Source organism: Varanus komodoensis, unplaced genomic scaffold (assembly GCF_004798865.1).
Source record: "Varanus komodoensis strain SLA01 unplaced genomic scaffold, ASM479886v1 scaffold5, whole genome shotgun sequence".
NCBI classification, from domain to species: Eukaryota; Metazoa; Chordata; class Lepidosauria; order Squamata; family Varanidae; genus Varanus; species Varanus komodoensis.
The window spans coordinates 48,537,103-48,552,983 of record NW_025336087.1 but is presented as its reverse complement, the minus strand read 5'-3'; the positions used below and the strand labels follow the sequence as shown (position 1 = coordinate 48,552,983).

The 15,881-nt window shown below is 44.6% G+C and overlaps 1 protein-coding gene across 1 annotated transcript in view; it reads right to left on the bottom strand.

Annotated features, from left to right (window-relative positions):
• Window positions 1–6,856: 6,856 nt before the first annotated feature.
• Window positions 6,857–15,881, bottom strand: part of ALDH1A1 (aldehyde dehydrogenase 1 family member A1) — a 43,625-nt gene continuing 34,600 nt past the window's right edge. The window contains exons 11-13 of the mRNA XM_044446275.1: window positions 12,264–12,421; window positions 11,040–11,114; window positions 6,857–7,411 (exon numbers count right to left, since the gene is read on the bottom strand). Coding sequence (XP_044302210.1) covers window positions 7,339–7,411; window positions 11,040–11,114; window positions 12,264–12,421 — 306 coding nt within the window. The 3' untranslated portion in view covers window positions 6,857–7,338. The remainder of the gene's footprint in view (window positions 7,412–11,039; window positions 11,115–12,263; window positions 12,422–15,881) is intronic.

The following is a 15,881-nucleotide window of genomic DNA, read 5'->3' as shown; positions in this document are numbered from 1 at the left end:
GGTTATCCCTCTTCTCAACCAAAATGGCCCCCAGAGCAGCTTATGTATCTTTGCAAAACATGCAATTGCTGTCTGCATGCGTGTACGCTAATAATATACAACATGCAAGGAAAGCAAATGGGGAGGGATGAAGGGAAAATAACTCTTTCAGCAAGGGGGGTGGAATGCCCCCAATTTCCCCACGTATCTGCTGCGGCCTGCAGGAATGGCAGTGTGTTGGCCATGCATGAAACTGCCTGCAGCAACGTTTCTGCGCCTCTGCTGAAGCTGAAGGAGCCCCATCCTTCTTTCTCCTGGTTTGGTCTCTCCGGTTTTGGCTCTTTGCAGGCTGGTGCCAGAAGCGGGCACAGCCGGGCACCTTTCAGGGCCCACAGAACAGCCGAGGGACCATCGGCAGTCCCTGCTGCTCTTCCTTCTCCTTGCTGTTGTCTGCTCCCCGGTCCCCCTTAAACAAATGGGCAGGGACAACAATGTGGTGGAGGAGGAGACAGGTCTCCAGGTGTCCTACTTTGCAGAGAACTGTCTAACCCAAGTCCAGCGTGGAGAGAAAGAGCATTAGAGGGGGAGCAGGGCCCGGAAGCAGCCCTTCATCAGGCACCCCCTGGAGAGAGGCCCAGTCCGCTTACAGGCTTGCCCACTGTGCATTTCTGTTTAAATCAATGTTTACATTTGCATCTATGCCATCCTCTGGCATATACAGATGCTATGCAAACCTGTGCCCTTTTTTTGATGCTGGATATGCAGCCATTCTAGAAGGGGATCTCCCCAAAGGCATCTTTTGCACAACTCACCCAGAAAACTTAGAATTGCTGCTGCTTCTCTCTCTCTCTCTTTTCAAAAAAGTTAGGAAAAAATTCTCCCTGCTTCCCTGCTTCCCTGCCTTCAATAGCATATCTATTAACAGGTGAAACTTTGTCCTGGCATGCAGAAGTTGGATTTCTGCACATAAGGCTGTTAAAGGCACAGGAGCAGGGCTACTCAAAAGCTCTAGAAAAAGCTACCTCAAAATCAGTTTCAGGTTGCCTGCCTTTTGGCTTTCCTCCTCTCTTTTCTGCTAAATCATATTCTCCTTTAATACTGCATGAGAATTTGTGCTTCAGCAAGTGGTGCTCTTCTGATTGTTATATCACCATGGCAGGAAGAGGTTCGGCAGCTCAAAGGAGAAGAACACTGGCAGAAAAGGGTGGCAACGACGGCCAGTGCCAAGGGCAGGCTTCTCTGGCCACTCGCCAATGGCCCACGCCCTCTTTGTGGCTTCTGTCCGTTGAGCTGGCTTCCCCATACTGCCATCACAGAACTGTGTGTCTTGAAAAGTGGTAATATTTATCATGATATAAAGCAACTGGCCATTTGAAAAAGTCAATGCTAGATAGATTCTCATATTTTGAAAAGAAAGAAATGCAAATATTGAACTGTGCAATGAGTTATGCTGCCTCCTTTTCAAGAAAGGTATTTTTCTTGAAAATAGCAAAGCTCTCTGTCTCTCTCCCCCCCCCCCCCCGCTCTCTCCGTGTGCATGTGCAATAGATGAGCAAATGGATATTGTGAGCAATAGATATAGTTGCTGCAAGTTCAGCTGCAGTTGTGAACCCTCCGATTTGTATTCCATCTTTTACAAAGTAGAACTGGTCTACTTTGGGTTCTCGGGAGAAAGACTATCCTGCCATTTGCTGACCCATGGCCAAGATTACTTTTCAGAATAGTCTCACGTTTGGACAGGTGGTTGTGGCTGGTTTTGAAAGACTGGTATAAAGTGGCTTCTAACCATAACGCTGGAAAGTAAATGAAGCTATGCCTGTGCCTTTATGGGCATGCTTTGAAGGCAGTCCTGAGGTTTAATCACCTGGCTGAGCCTTACAATTAGGTGAGGGAGGCAGTTCTGCCAGGTAGCTGATTTGGAGGGCCTCCATTCGTTCTCCAGGGTGCACTTTTATGGGTCCCCAAGATTACTGTGGGAGCATCAGAGTCTTTGGAGCCTGAGCTCCATGGTCCTACAACCTTGGTGCTGCAACTCCTGGGCCCTGCTCCCCCCACTGCTGGCATGGAAAGACCCAGGCTGGCTACCTCTCTGAGGTTGCTACTCTGCCCCACAGAGGAAGACAAGAGGGTGGCGAGGCGTGGGGAGGGACAAGGCTAGGGCCAGCAACATACGTTGCCTCCAAACAGTGCCCCAGCACCCTTCTTTCTCCACTAGAAGGCCAAAATGCCTGTCTTAGATAAAATGCAAGGTTTGATGGTGGTGGAGCAGCAGGCAGGAGCAGTGTTGATGGTTGTTGCCTTCCCTTTTCCTGTGCATTGGATGCAGGCGAGCCTCTGCGGGTGGAAGCCTCTGGGCACAGAGGGTGGGGACACTCGGACGGCACTCGGACTGCCCCATGGCCGCTAGCCACGTTGCAACCTGCACGTCACCCTTTAGCTGCACTCAGGAAGTGCACTTTCTTTGTGGGGACACCAGCTTTGCAGTGGGTGCCAATTATGGCGTGCTCCAGGCATCAGTCAAAGGCCTCTCCTGCCCAATTTGATGGTCAGCTTTCTGCTTTTAGTGCATTAATAACAGAGGTTTTTATCTTTCGTTTTCAGTGTTTTGAACCGAGATACTTTACAAGCGTGTTTTCCATTTTACAAGTTTTGTATATTAAAGTGTCATGCCATAAACCATTCTGAGATGTCTCTCTGAATATAGGCAAGTGGTCTGTACACCGATTAAATAAATATTGAATAAATATTTTTTTCTGGTCCAGCAGGCCTTGACTGCCCTTACGTGACCGGCCTTGGGTGCTCTGCTGCAGGCACCATGACTTAGCTGGGGTGGGGGCAGAGATGGGTCACCACTGGTTGTTTTGTCTCAGGTGGAAAAACCGACCTGGCCCCACTGAACAACAAATGCACACAGTCCAACTGGACTGCGCCTGTGGGAGCGAGACGAAGAGGGCATGCCGCAGCTGCTGCTGGAGGAATGGGAACACAGGAAACGGCCTGATTATGTGGTCCTTCTAGGGTAGTATTGTCAACACTGACTGGCAACAGCTCTCCTAGGTCTCCGCCAGGACGTTTTCCTGCCCTTCCTAGAGATGCCAGAGGGGACTTCCAAAGGCAAAGCAGCTGTTCACCCACTCAGCCGTGGCCCTTCCCTGGGCAGTCCAGTAGGACGAGCCGCTCCTGATTCCCACCTGCACTGCCCAAGGCAACGTACTCAATCCATCCCTGGCCAGAGGCAAACCAGAGCCGTCCAATTTCCTGCAGATGTCTACTGGTGGTGCTCGGGTGTGAACACTTGCTGAAAATGCCCATGTCCTTTGTCAGGTTCATTGCCAAGCTTGAGCCACTGAGCTGTAACTGAACACTGAGGTCTCCTGTGGAAGGATGAACAGACTGGCCGGCTGACTGAGCATTATGGTGTGCTTCAGCTGCAGTTTTGTTAGCTTCCGTCCACTCAGAAAGAGGTGGCGTGGCAAAGAGAGGTGCAGCCCAATGCACCTGCCAATTACCGCATTCCTTCGGATAGTGCCTGGCTGCAGTGGCTTGCTTTCAGACTGCTCACAGCCTGCTTGAGATTTCATCAGGAAACTCCTACTTCATGGCTGAGTGATCGTTTTGATCAGGGTGTATCCATGAACTTTCAACGCCAGCTGTCAAGTGCTGCTTTTCTGGCCATATTCTGGTTAATATTCTGTCTTAGAGCTATTCAGTTTTGCTTCACTACGTTATACTTTCTCCTGTGTGGGCATTTCCCCATCCACCCCCAACCCTGCCCCTCTGATAGCTCTGTCCTGCTTCTCTCAGCTTTGCAGCAGGCAGGTGCATTTCTCATCATTGCACCACCAAAACCTGCTAAGAAAATTAGCCTCCTCTCTGCATTTCTTGACAAAGTCTGACTGCAGCCATCCCTCTGTATTAATATCACTAACAAGTTCTCTCCACAGTGGCACAAATTACTTACATTCAGAAGCGGCTGGTGGCTCCGATGTCAATGGGATGACACTGACCTGACATTTTAAAGGAGCTGTCCACAGCGCTGAAAACATGGTCTAGAACCATGGATAGGCCCTTAAAGATTTCAACCAGCCTTCCCCAACCTGGTGGTCTTCAGAGGCATTTGGACCACAACCCCCAGAATTCCCATCCAGCAGGGCCATTGACAGGAGAGGGGAGAGGAAAGAGGCCCCAAGCAGTGAAGATCTGAGCAGGAGAAAGTCCAAACACTTCTGCACTGATGGCATCCCAGTCCAGCAGATGAATTTCCCAAGCAATATCGTGTAGATGGTAAATAATCTGGCTATGAGATGTATGTGTGTGGCACCCTTTAAGACATGGTGTAAACCTGTAGTCTTCTCACCCCACCTTCTCAGGCCTTTCCCCAGGAATGACTGAAGCCATTATGAAATGATGCCTCCAAAACCCATCCCAGGCTCAGGAAGGTATCACAGACACTGTCTCTCAAGAGTTGCAGAGCCGTACTTCCCTCAAGGGGACACTGCCGCTCCCTGCTCTCCAGGCCACTAGCCTTTCTCTTAGCAGTTCCGAGCAGTGCAAATGGCCAAGGGATGGAAGAGCACTGAGTAGGTCAATTCTCGCCAAGCATCTAGTCCATATCCTCAGATTGCACAAGCTGAAAAGTAGCCACAAATAGCACACTGCGTGACCACCAGGTATTCCTCTTCCATCTGAGAGCCATCAATGCCATGCATTTGAAGTTGTAAGCATTTTTTCTCAGATGGCCAGAATGCCAGAAGAACCAGTGCGTGATAAGTTGCTTTTATTTTTATTTTTTTTGAGATTTTGCTCAGCCTTTTCTCAAACCACAGTTTGGGGGCAGGTAGGTGCAACGTTGAGCTTATGTCTTGCATTCAGCATAGCTAGAAGGGGTCCTACCACCTATGGAAGGCTTCTGAACCAGGAGAGGACTTCTGCTGCTGAATAGGGAAGGACGTTGATTCCCCTTCCCTCCACACACCCCTCTTGCTCCTAAAATCTGTTCTGGAGTGTGTGGAACAGGGGGCGAAATTAAGCTGGAAGTGACCGAGTGAGTGGGAAATTGGCAAAAATCGATTCCCCCTTTTTCTGCTGGTGGGGGCATTCTGAGGCTCCCCGCTGGTGCAAAAGAAGCTGGATCGGACACTATCGTCTTGGGAAAAGACTGCTGGTTGTTTTAAGAAAATCTTCTGGTTGCTCTTGCTGTACCTGCCAAGTCACTGGTTTTCTGCTTCAAGCATATCGCAAAAGGTTTTGAGCAAACAGAGACATGTTCAGTCTTAGGCCGGCCTGAATTGACAAAAGGTGTATCTCTTTGCTTTGGCAGGACCCATGGACAAATTGAGCACATCAGATTAATTCAGAACTGGGCTTGGCTCCAGAGAAGAAATATGTGGGCTGAATTGCTCTTTAGGTTAGAAAATAGGTGTATGCATCTGTTTGGGGGGATTAATATCCAATGTTAAATTAGCTCTTTCATCACTGGGCAGGTTTCCGAATCTGTCTGCCCCCCCCCCCCGCCCCACCTCCAATCTTTCTGGAACTCAGAACTGCTCACTTACAGCATTGCACAATGCAGCCACAAACAATGGTCACCTCCTCGCAGAATTTAACCCTTCTATGTTCTACATCTTTTCATACTTCCATTTTACTCTGCATTTCTCATTTGGAATCTTGCTTTGTGTGCTTAGAGTTGCAGTACTTGTGATTTGTTATTTCGTGCTCAAGATTCCTCATCCAGTCTGGGGATGTTTTACCCAAGATCATCATCTTCCAGGGTCTCTACCAAGCTTTTTGAGCATTTCCTTGGCTTGTTAAAGAGCTACTACAGGGCTAGCATGCTACAAAATACCACCAAATGATTGTGTATTTTCACAGTCTTGCTCCACTGCAGTGCCACCTTATGGATATGTAATGGAACATACTGGACGATAGAGAGAGCAAAATCCTGTATATAAAGAAGCTGATCTCACTCCTGCAAAGAATCTAGATGCAGAAACCTTGGTAAAGTGACCAGTTAACTTTGGTTAAAAGCCTTCTGTAGGGAAACCTTTAGTTAGGGCAGCCCTACTTCATCCATTCCTACCCTCATATGGGGTGGCCATCTGTCCTACGTCACAGAGGGTAGTTCTCTATTTGAATAGGTGTGCTGTCCAAAATCTATTTTGAGACGAAAGAGAGAGACCTTTTGTCAGGGGCCTTGGAGATGTTCATTCACAGTTACCTGGATACCAGCCAAGTGAGCAGACACACGAGTTACCTGGTCACGGTTTCCCCCACTATGGTCAGAATTGTATTTATATCCGAGCAGCATTTTTTTCTCCCTAAATATTTATTGGCGCATGAAAATGTTCTGCAGATTTATATTCCTGGAGCCATCAAAGCAGCTTTCTTACTCCTTGATTTAATTAAAAATTATTGCTCCCTTCATCTAGGAAAACCTGGAAAACATATAGTCTATGTAGAAAAGTAGATGAAACGTCTACCAAGTGATAAAGAACTTGCTGGTTTTTTGTGTTGCTTTTATAATGTAGCTTTAAACTTAGAAAAGTAGGTGTAGCCCAGTGCACACTTGTGTGTGGAGCAGGAAAGTTCAGGAGAACATAGTGGAGCTTACTTCTGAGTATACAAGCAGGGGGAGTTGAATGTCTGTTGGTTTGACATTCTTCTGAATGGGATGGTGTAAATTGGTGTTCTGCAACAGCAGGGGGTTGGACCCAATGGCCTTCTTGGCCCCTTCCAACTCTACCTTTCTATGATTCTATGTGTAACAAGTAATATGGGTCTATATCCTGCTTTTAAGACCTTGAATATACATGCTGACTGGCAAATATTAGAAGTTCTACAATTCTAGTCTACAAATGAAAACAGACAATTGAATGAGTAACTGTTAAAACAGTAGGTTTTAATAAAGTTTACATCCAGAATACCTCTGTACAGAAGTTAAAATGAACAGATTCAAAGCTACAACATATAACAGAAAGTAGCTAATGATTTTCCCTGATAATGAAATACATATTGGATAGCCGCATGTGCTTTTGCCAAGCTTGTAACAAGGGAAGGAAAACAGATTAAAACTCCACAATAGCACACTAAACCAGACAGTGTCAATATGTATTTTCTACAGCACTACAAATTTATTAAAATAGAGGGCAATATTTTAATTCGGTCCTCACATTAAGATTTCCCTTTCTCAATTAAAGACATTAAAGTTTTTCTAAGTGACAGTTAATATTTGTTAAAAGTATTTGTTTTTACAGAAAGAAAGGAAAAATAAATGAGAACTTCTGCTACAAAACAGTTTGCAACATAGCTGAACTTTGCAATTTTGCTTAATATTTGACTTTATCACATTCTGAAGTGACATTATGAATTCTTCTGTGGAATTTTGATTGTGACTGTCTTGACTTCTGTATACTCATGAAGGCCATACTCTCCCCTAAAAAGAAAGAAACTGTAAGAATAGTCTTAACATAGTCCTAACAAAGCCTTAACATAACTTTTTATAAACATGTGATCTAGCAAGTTTATACTCGTGTTGTTCATGTTGTCGGATAGTGCATTTCCATATGTTCAGATGCCGTACTTCACCTGAATAATCTTAGATATCAAGCTTGTATATAGATTACTTGTGGCGATGACAAAGATAGGCCGGGCAGCTTTTTTGGCAACTAGGTGCCAAGAACTAGGCACATGTAGAACTTGAATTCTAAGGCTATTAAACTTCTTTAGTGAAGGATCTGTTAGCGTTTGGCAACTTACAATGCACTAGCAGCAACCAGTATGTGTGCAATGCTCACACGTATTTGTTATAGCAGCTGCATTTGCAAACATAGGGCCTTGGTTCACACCTAATGCTATACAGGATTCATTTAATATATGGGCTGTTAAATTTTGGAATGTACAAATGCAACTATACTAACATATATAGTTTGTTAAACAACTCATAAAGGTTTTGTTGTTAGGTTGTGAATTCTGTGCTGTTTAAACAATAGGTTATCATTACGTATGAACTCAGAAGCTCTGGCTGTTCATGGGTTGTTTCACTAGGTGTCACAGGTGGCTGGCAAGATTGCTAGAGAATAAAAACTAAGCAAACAAGCAAGCAAAATCTCCCCAGCCACTCTTTATGCCAGGACTATAGAACTGCAAAGATTCAGGGATACAGGGAAGAAGTGGGTAAATAAAGAAGGAAGCAAGCAACCCTGGACTTGAGAACACAAAGAATAGTTTGTTCAACTGTCTTCCAGATAAATCTTGACTACGGCATAACAGCCAGGGTAGGTCAAGGATTAAATAAACTATGGATTAACATTATAATGCCTTGCAAAAATATTCACCCTGTTCTGACTTTTCTATATTTTGTTGTGTGACAACAAATGAAATAGATTTAATTGGCATTGTTACGAGCCAATGTACACAATATGTTCAACAGTGTGACGGTGAAACATACTTTTGTTGTGGCATACAAGTTAAGGAAACAAAAACAAACCAGCACTTGTTGGTTGCAAAAGTCTTCATCCCTTTGCTGTGACATACCTAGGTAAGTTCTCATGCAACCCAGGGCCTCCAGAAGTCAGCTTAGGTAGCTGAATGGAGTTCACCTGTGTGCAATTTTAGGGCCACACAATGCTTCTGGAAGGCCCCAGAGTAGTTCCACAGCAAATCTAAACCAACAGCATCATGAAGATCAAGCAGTTATCAAACAGCTCTCAGGGTTGCACTATAAAAAACCCTGAACTATGGACATACCCGGAACACCATTAAATGCATCATCACAACAGAGCTGAACCACAACTCTGCCTAGAGAAGGCTGCCCACCAAAATTCTGTAGTAAGGAGGGCATTAATCAGAGAAGCAACCAAGAGACTGATGGAAACTCCGAAGGAGTTGGGGAGATCTGCAGTGAAGAGAGGAAAAAACTGCCCATGGGCCCCTATCACCTGAATGCTCCATAAAGATGGAGTTTATGGAAGAGTGCAGAGAGGAAAGCCATTGCTGAAAGCCACAGCATCTCAACACTTGCTTGGAGTTTGCAAGAAGGCATGGGGGAGACAGAGCAAACACACGAGAAGAAGTGCTCTGTGCTGATGAGACCAAAATGGAGCTTCAGAGCCTTGCTGCAAAGCCAGCTGTGCTCATTGCCCTGGGAACAGCATGGAAGCGTGAAATGTGTGGTGGCAGCTTCATGTTGTGGGGATGCTTTTTCTCAAAAAGGACTAGGAAATGGGTCAGGACAGAGGGACAGATGGGAAAACTGACTTCAGGCTGCAATGGGCCTGGGCCAGGCAGGACAATGACCCTAATCATAAAGCCATTTGAAAAAAGAACCTGGATGCCTTGGAACGGCCCAGCCAGTGCCGTACCTCAGTCAAAGTCCAACAGAGCATTTGTGGCAAGACCTGAAAGTTGCTGTTCACCAATGGTCCCCGTGCAACCTGACAGAGCTAGAGCAGCCTTGCCGGGAAGAACGGGTGAACATCGCAGGACCCAGATGTTCAAAGCTGATGGAAGCCTTGCTGCTGTAATTGCGGCCAGAGGTGCTTCTCTGAAGCACTGGCTCAGGGAACGATGTATACAATCAACAAGTACCAGTCTGGTTTTCTTTACATAACTTTTGTGCCTCAATTCTGAATATTTTGCATCTTTGCAGTATTACTACATTTAATTTCTATACTGCCCTGTAGCCAAAGTCCTCTGGGAATTTACAACAGTACATTAAAATAAGACAATAAAATACAATAAAATTACTATAAAATCTTATCAAAGAAACATTTTAAAAAAGCTGTTTTAACATATAGTAAAGAATGACCCTGTAAAAGAAAGACCTGGAATGGGTAATATCCTCAAGCCCCAGGATAGCAAGTATATCTTCAAAGCCCTGGCATAAAGGGCGGTCTTAACCTGGCACAGAAAAAGTTCCAAAGCTGCTGCCAGGTGGGCTGCAGTGGGAAAGTTGTTCCACAGATGGGAGGTGGGGACACCACAGAGAAGGCCCTCACCATTGATGCCACCCTCCAGCCTCTGTTGGAGCTGGCACTTAAGAGCATGAGGATATTGCAGCTGGGAGAGGCACTCTGACAGGTCTTGTAAGGGTTTATAGGCTAAAACCAGCACCTGGAATTGGACCAGGAAGTACTCAGGTAGCCAATGCAAGTGGGTAAGAACTGGTTTTATGTATTTGCACCAGTTACTAATCTGGCTGCTGCACTGAGTGCTTTGCATACGTCAAATGGTAACCATGCCAATTCAATCTATTTCAGTGCCAGACTGTAATTTTCTACAAAATGTAGAAAATTCAAAGCATGGTAAGCACTTCCACTAAGCACTGTAGGTGTGAACAAGGTCACAGCCTGGAATCCAAGTGTTTGTACCACATGGGATTGCTGACTTTTTTACTCTGAAAGGTATGCCAGTATCAGCAAACTGCTTCAAGAAAGTTTTAAATGTGGTTTGTCATGTGATAGTGTGTGCAGAGAGTGGGGGTTGTTTAAAAAGGGCCGTTCCTTTGCACATGTGGAACCAATTGTTTGCGTTTTTGGAATGTGGCTATAATGACGTAAGATTGTATACACTTTCCCTAGTTGTTTCCAATGGGAAGCTAGTGCATGCCATTTTCTTTCTCGCTATTAAATGTTAGTAGTTAAAAAAAAAAGGAAAAAAGAAAAAAAAACCACTGAAGTTTCTCCAACAGTGCCAATGTTTGGAGAGAGAATTGTAATCAAATCCAGTGAAAAAAATGATTCTAAGCAACATATTCTGAGATTTTTTTTGCTGTAGAATGGTTTAGAAAAGCTAGTAATAGTAACAAAGAATGCAGTTATGCAACCAATTTGTACATGGGATGACCTTTCCTTGCATTTCTTCCCTGCACAGTTACTTGTAAGCCAGGTGAAACTATTGAAATTCAGAGAGCATGAAGACCTACATCCAAATACCAGAAAGCTGGAATTGATGTTTTGCTGTTAAAGTTGATTGTATGAAGTTACTCCTAAAATTCCTGTTGGTTTTGTACAGATAAAGGCCAACATCTAGCTGTGAAACAAATTCTCATTGCCTTTACTTACAGCTCTCTGCCATTTCCTGACATTTTGAAACCTCCAAAAGGACACTGGGCAGACATTGCACTGTAGCAGTTAACCCTGAAGAGAAAGGAGAAGTGATTAATTCGTGGACAGGATTTCTAGGTAGTAAAGGCCAAATGAGTTTCTTCAGAGGATTCTGCAGTATGATCAGTATGGCTTTTAGGATGATTTGATACCACATTTCAAATCCTGAGCTGCCCCAGAAAAGCCCACCTTGGCATGAATATTGAAGTCTCCCAAGACCAGCATCCTGGGACTCCTCAACACCAGGTCCAAGATGGTCTCATTTGGCTCACGCAGGGAGTCTGCTGGGTAGTAGGGTGGGCAGTGCACCAGCAGGATTTCCAATATAAAAACTTTTAATAAATCCATCCATCCATCCATCCATCCATCCATCCATCCATCCCAGTTGCCCAGCAAAAGGTACAAACTCTCAAGACCTGCACTTGAGTGGACAGGGAGCCTAGGGGGCGGGGGGGGGTGATGAGAGAATACCTATGGCTGATGGCTACCTCCCCTCCTCAGCTCACCAGGCGATCTTGGTGTACCACCGAGTATTCAGGGGGACATAATTGGGAGAGGGAAACCCCTATCCCCCTTACTGCTTGGAATAATTTCTTATCCAAAGTACTGCACATAAAATGATTCAATCAATGCTCCAAAACAGTAGTTTCTCTTAACATTAAGAGAATAACATTAATTCGCAAGGTCTCACTCTTTTCTCCCTGTAACTTCTTTTTCTTCCCCATCCTCAATTTTTCTTTCTTTCTCTTCTAGAGGAAGATTGCTCCCCCCATGCAATTAAGAACAAATCCTCCCCCGCCCCCATTTATTTGCCATGTGAGCAATGAAGGCGGCAAAGCATGCACTTTGGAGAGCTAAGCTTTTCCAACTAGAATCCCTTGGAAATTTCTTCCATGAGTGCAGGAAAAAAAACTCTCCCATTTGGCACTGATGGAAGGTTTTAAAAGTAAAACAAATTGCCCTACAAAGGGTTTGGCAGTATTCCAGCATGTGTGGAAAGGAGGATTAACCCTTCCCTGCAAAGCACCTTGAAATTATCCCCTGCATGGCAATTAAGCCAAGAAAACAATCTTGCACTGGAGTTAGTGGTCTCTCAGGGCCCTGGGAAATAGATCTGGGGCTAAGGCCCAGCAAAACCTCTGCAGCTAGTTAGGCTTAAAGAGCACCACCAAGAACACATACCAGACAGTTCCAGCTTGAAGGGCAGCAGCAAATGTCAGAGCCTTATCAATATCTTTGGTGAACACTGCCGCAGCTAAGCCATAGTGGGTATTGTTTGCTCTCTTAATCACTTCATCTATAGTTTTGAACTTCATGATCTGCTGGACTGGCCCAAATATCTGTTGCAGATCAAAAGAAACTATTAATCATCTGTCAAGAGAAAATCAGTGCAGAACAGCAGCAACATATTTAGCCTAGTGCATTATTTGGAAGGTGTTGCTTCCCAAAGTATACTTTTCCTGTTACATAAGTTGCAAGGCAATATTCCCAGGTGTGATGAATTCAGTGGCCTTTGGCCAAGGTACATTGCTGTGGTTTCTGTGGTTGGCACAGAGTCTTGTTTAGGTATGAATTCTTCCTTGACAGTTCTACAGGTGGTGAAAACAGAAGCCCATTTCAGACATGCCAGCCACCTTTATTTGAACAAGTGTGCGTGTTTGAGGGGAATCTCTGTGGTCCCAAAAACTGGGGTTCAAAGTAGCATAATGCAAGGAGATTCCAGATTCAAATAAATGTATCTTCACAACTGCTTTTAGGAGAGGGTAAGGAAGACGGCCAGTAGTATGGAGAACAAATCCTTGAAGGGAAGGGAAGGAGGGAGGAAGTGGGAACGTTTAGCTGGAGAAAAGTTCTGGAAGGGGGAATAATAGCACTGTTCAACTATCTGAAGAGCAATCACATAGAAAGAATAAGGAGTTGCTCTCAGCTGTTCCAGAAGCCAGGATAAGATGTATTGGGGTGAATCCAAATTTAAACTGGATTAACTGTGCTGGTGGAAGAAGGTTTCCCCAACCCCTCCTTCCCACAGCAGCCTCTGGAAATGCTACAGAGAGTCATAAGACTGAATGGGGTGGACTGTGATGTGCAATAGAGAATCTCAAAAGCCAATGGAGGGACTTTCCCAAATGGAGCTTTTTCTGTACAGAAAGGGCCCTTTCTCTTCTGAAAGGCTGATCTTGGATTCAACTCAGTGGGTTTAAATTACAAATGGGTACACTGCAGCTGAATATTTGGAGACATCTTGTAAAGACACAACAGTTTGTCAAGGGAAAGGATTGCCCAGTGGGTGTTGGGTTCACTCCTGTTGAGGTTCTTCAAACGAAGGCTGGACAGCCACCAGTTGGAAAAGTTCTAGCTCTGGACCTCCTACTTCAAGCAGAGGGTTGATCAAGATGGCCTACCAGGCTCCTTCCAGCTCTTTAATTCTGTGATGCCTATGAAAGGGAGACTGCCTCCAAAATAATTACATGTATAAAGAGTTAAGATGGAGGCAAGCTGTATAGGAATCAGAGATAGACAGATTGGTCTATTTCTGAGCTAGTCACTTTTGTATTCACTCACTCACAATGTTCTACTGTATTGATCTATTTTTTAAAATAATCAGTATCCAAATAAAAAAGGCATTTTAAACATGTATTCTCTAAAAATATGCATTTTATAAAACATGTGTTTTTAACACTTTAGGAGCATGCAAAACTTGTTGAACAGCTAAGTTCCAATCCATGCATTTGGAAGGTGTGGATTAAATCAGTTTGTATCAGAACTCATGAAGACTGAATTCCTCAGAGATCCGTAATTCTTACTGAACCTTTCCAATATGTACAGCTAGTAAGCACATGATAAATGCATGCAGAAAGTTCATCTGTCCCAGTTCCATTTTTAATTCAATTCCAGTCCTCTCACTTGACAGAAATACGACGATTCCTGTATGCCACAGCACTGGACCAGTTTTCATTACATTTGTGAAGCTTCCCAAATGCTTCTCTCCTGCACAAACTGAAACCAGATTGAGCTTATGCAGGTAACTCACTTGTGTTCCGATCATTTTACTTGAGTTTGGATTTCTGGCATTCCTACAGACCATAGTTCGTGTGCCACTTGCTTTTCTTTCCCCCCATTCATTAAGTTTTCCTCCTTTCTTTAGCCAAGCCGTGCACATGACTGATGGCTGGTGTGAAAACATATGTTTCAAATGCTAAGCATGCTGCCATCTATAGGGAACTAGATGGTGAAATATGGAAGAATGGAAGCTGCCAAGAAATGCTGAAGTCCTCATGTATACAATCCTATGTTCAAAATGTGGGACGTTTCAATTAGGGATGTGTTAAGAATCTGTCGGATCCCCTCGGCTCAGCTCCCCGGACTCCGATCTGCTTGCTCAGCTCCCCGGACTCCAGTAGCCCGGCTGAGCCCCACACACTGCACAAACCCTTTCCCACTTCCATGCCCCACACAGCAGCCTTTGTTTGAATCCATTTGCCTGACAAATTAAATAAAGGCATAGCTGCATTAACAGCAAACAGTGCATGTGTCAGTTTCAAAATTAATTACGGAAAAGCTTGTACAGCAGCCTGAAGATGGCATGGCAGAATACCAGGCACAGTCAACCCATGGAGGGCAGGAAAAGAAAAGTTGTAAGAGGAGAGAAGTGGGAAAAGGTGGTGGCAGATAAATCCCTTGTTTGTACTTGATTGTTAGGCATTTTTTTGTTCCACTGTCTGGTGGCTGATGAAATTCTATCTTTCTAGGGACATATGAGAACGTTTCTTCCACTTGCATAAGTGTGCATGACTACAAATGAGATTTTGTGCAAATCCCACCAATTTTATTTTTTTTTAAATAATCATCTGCAAGAATCTGTGAAACTAAAGAGATGGCAGCCTGATGCAGAACACTCAGGTCAGATTCATGGAAATCCCAGCTCATCTGAATCCATTGCAAATGCCCCTGATATCCTGAGGGGCAGAGTGCTAGGCTGTGTAGTAGTCCGAGGGTTGGTCTTGGACCTGCAAGTCACAGGGTCTAGGCTCCACTCACTGAGTGAATGCCAGCCCAATCTACCTCACAGGTTTATTATTGTGAAAATAAAATGGAAAGGAGGAGAACTTTGTAAGCCATCTTAGGTTCTTTGCAAGAAGAAGAAAGGCAGGGAGTAAATACAATAATATTAATAACTATGCAAAAAGTGCTGGGTCCAAGCCTTGCCTTCTCTAGGTACAGCTGGGAAAGACCCCAATCAAAAACCTTGTAAAACTGCTCCAGTCGGTATATACCGATATTGCATAAAACCTTTGGACCAGAAGTCCCATAAGCCCCAGCTAACATGGTCAGTGGTTAGAGATTATGGCCATTGTAGTCCAAAATAGATACCCCTGGCAGACAGTATTGAAATAGGTGGCCCAATAGGTCTGAGTCGGTATATGGCAGCTGAGTTCCTGCGAAATTCACCCCCCTCCCCGCAGGTTGCATACCGAACAGCATGCAGCCCCATTAAAGAAGCAGCTCATAGGATCAAGCTGAAGCCCAAAGGCACGCGGTATGTCTCTCTCCTTCAGAGATGGGATTCCACTCTGCTACACTCCAACCATGGAAACCTCTGGTTTTGCTCGGACAGCGATTGGTGTTTGAGAACTAGCAGCAAAGTGCTCATACAAAGCAAGGAAATGTATGCTATGGCATAGCTCATCTTCTGCTTTTAAGACAGAGATGGGAATATGCGGCCTGCAACTTGTACCATCCCTCACTATTGGCTCTGGTGGTTTGGGCTGATGGGAGCTGTAGTCCAACAATATTCACAAG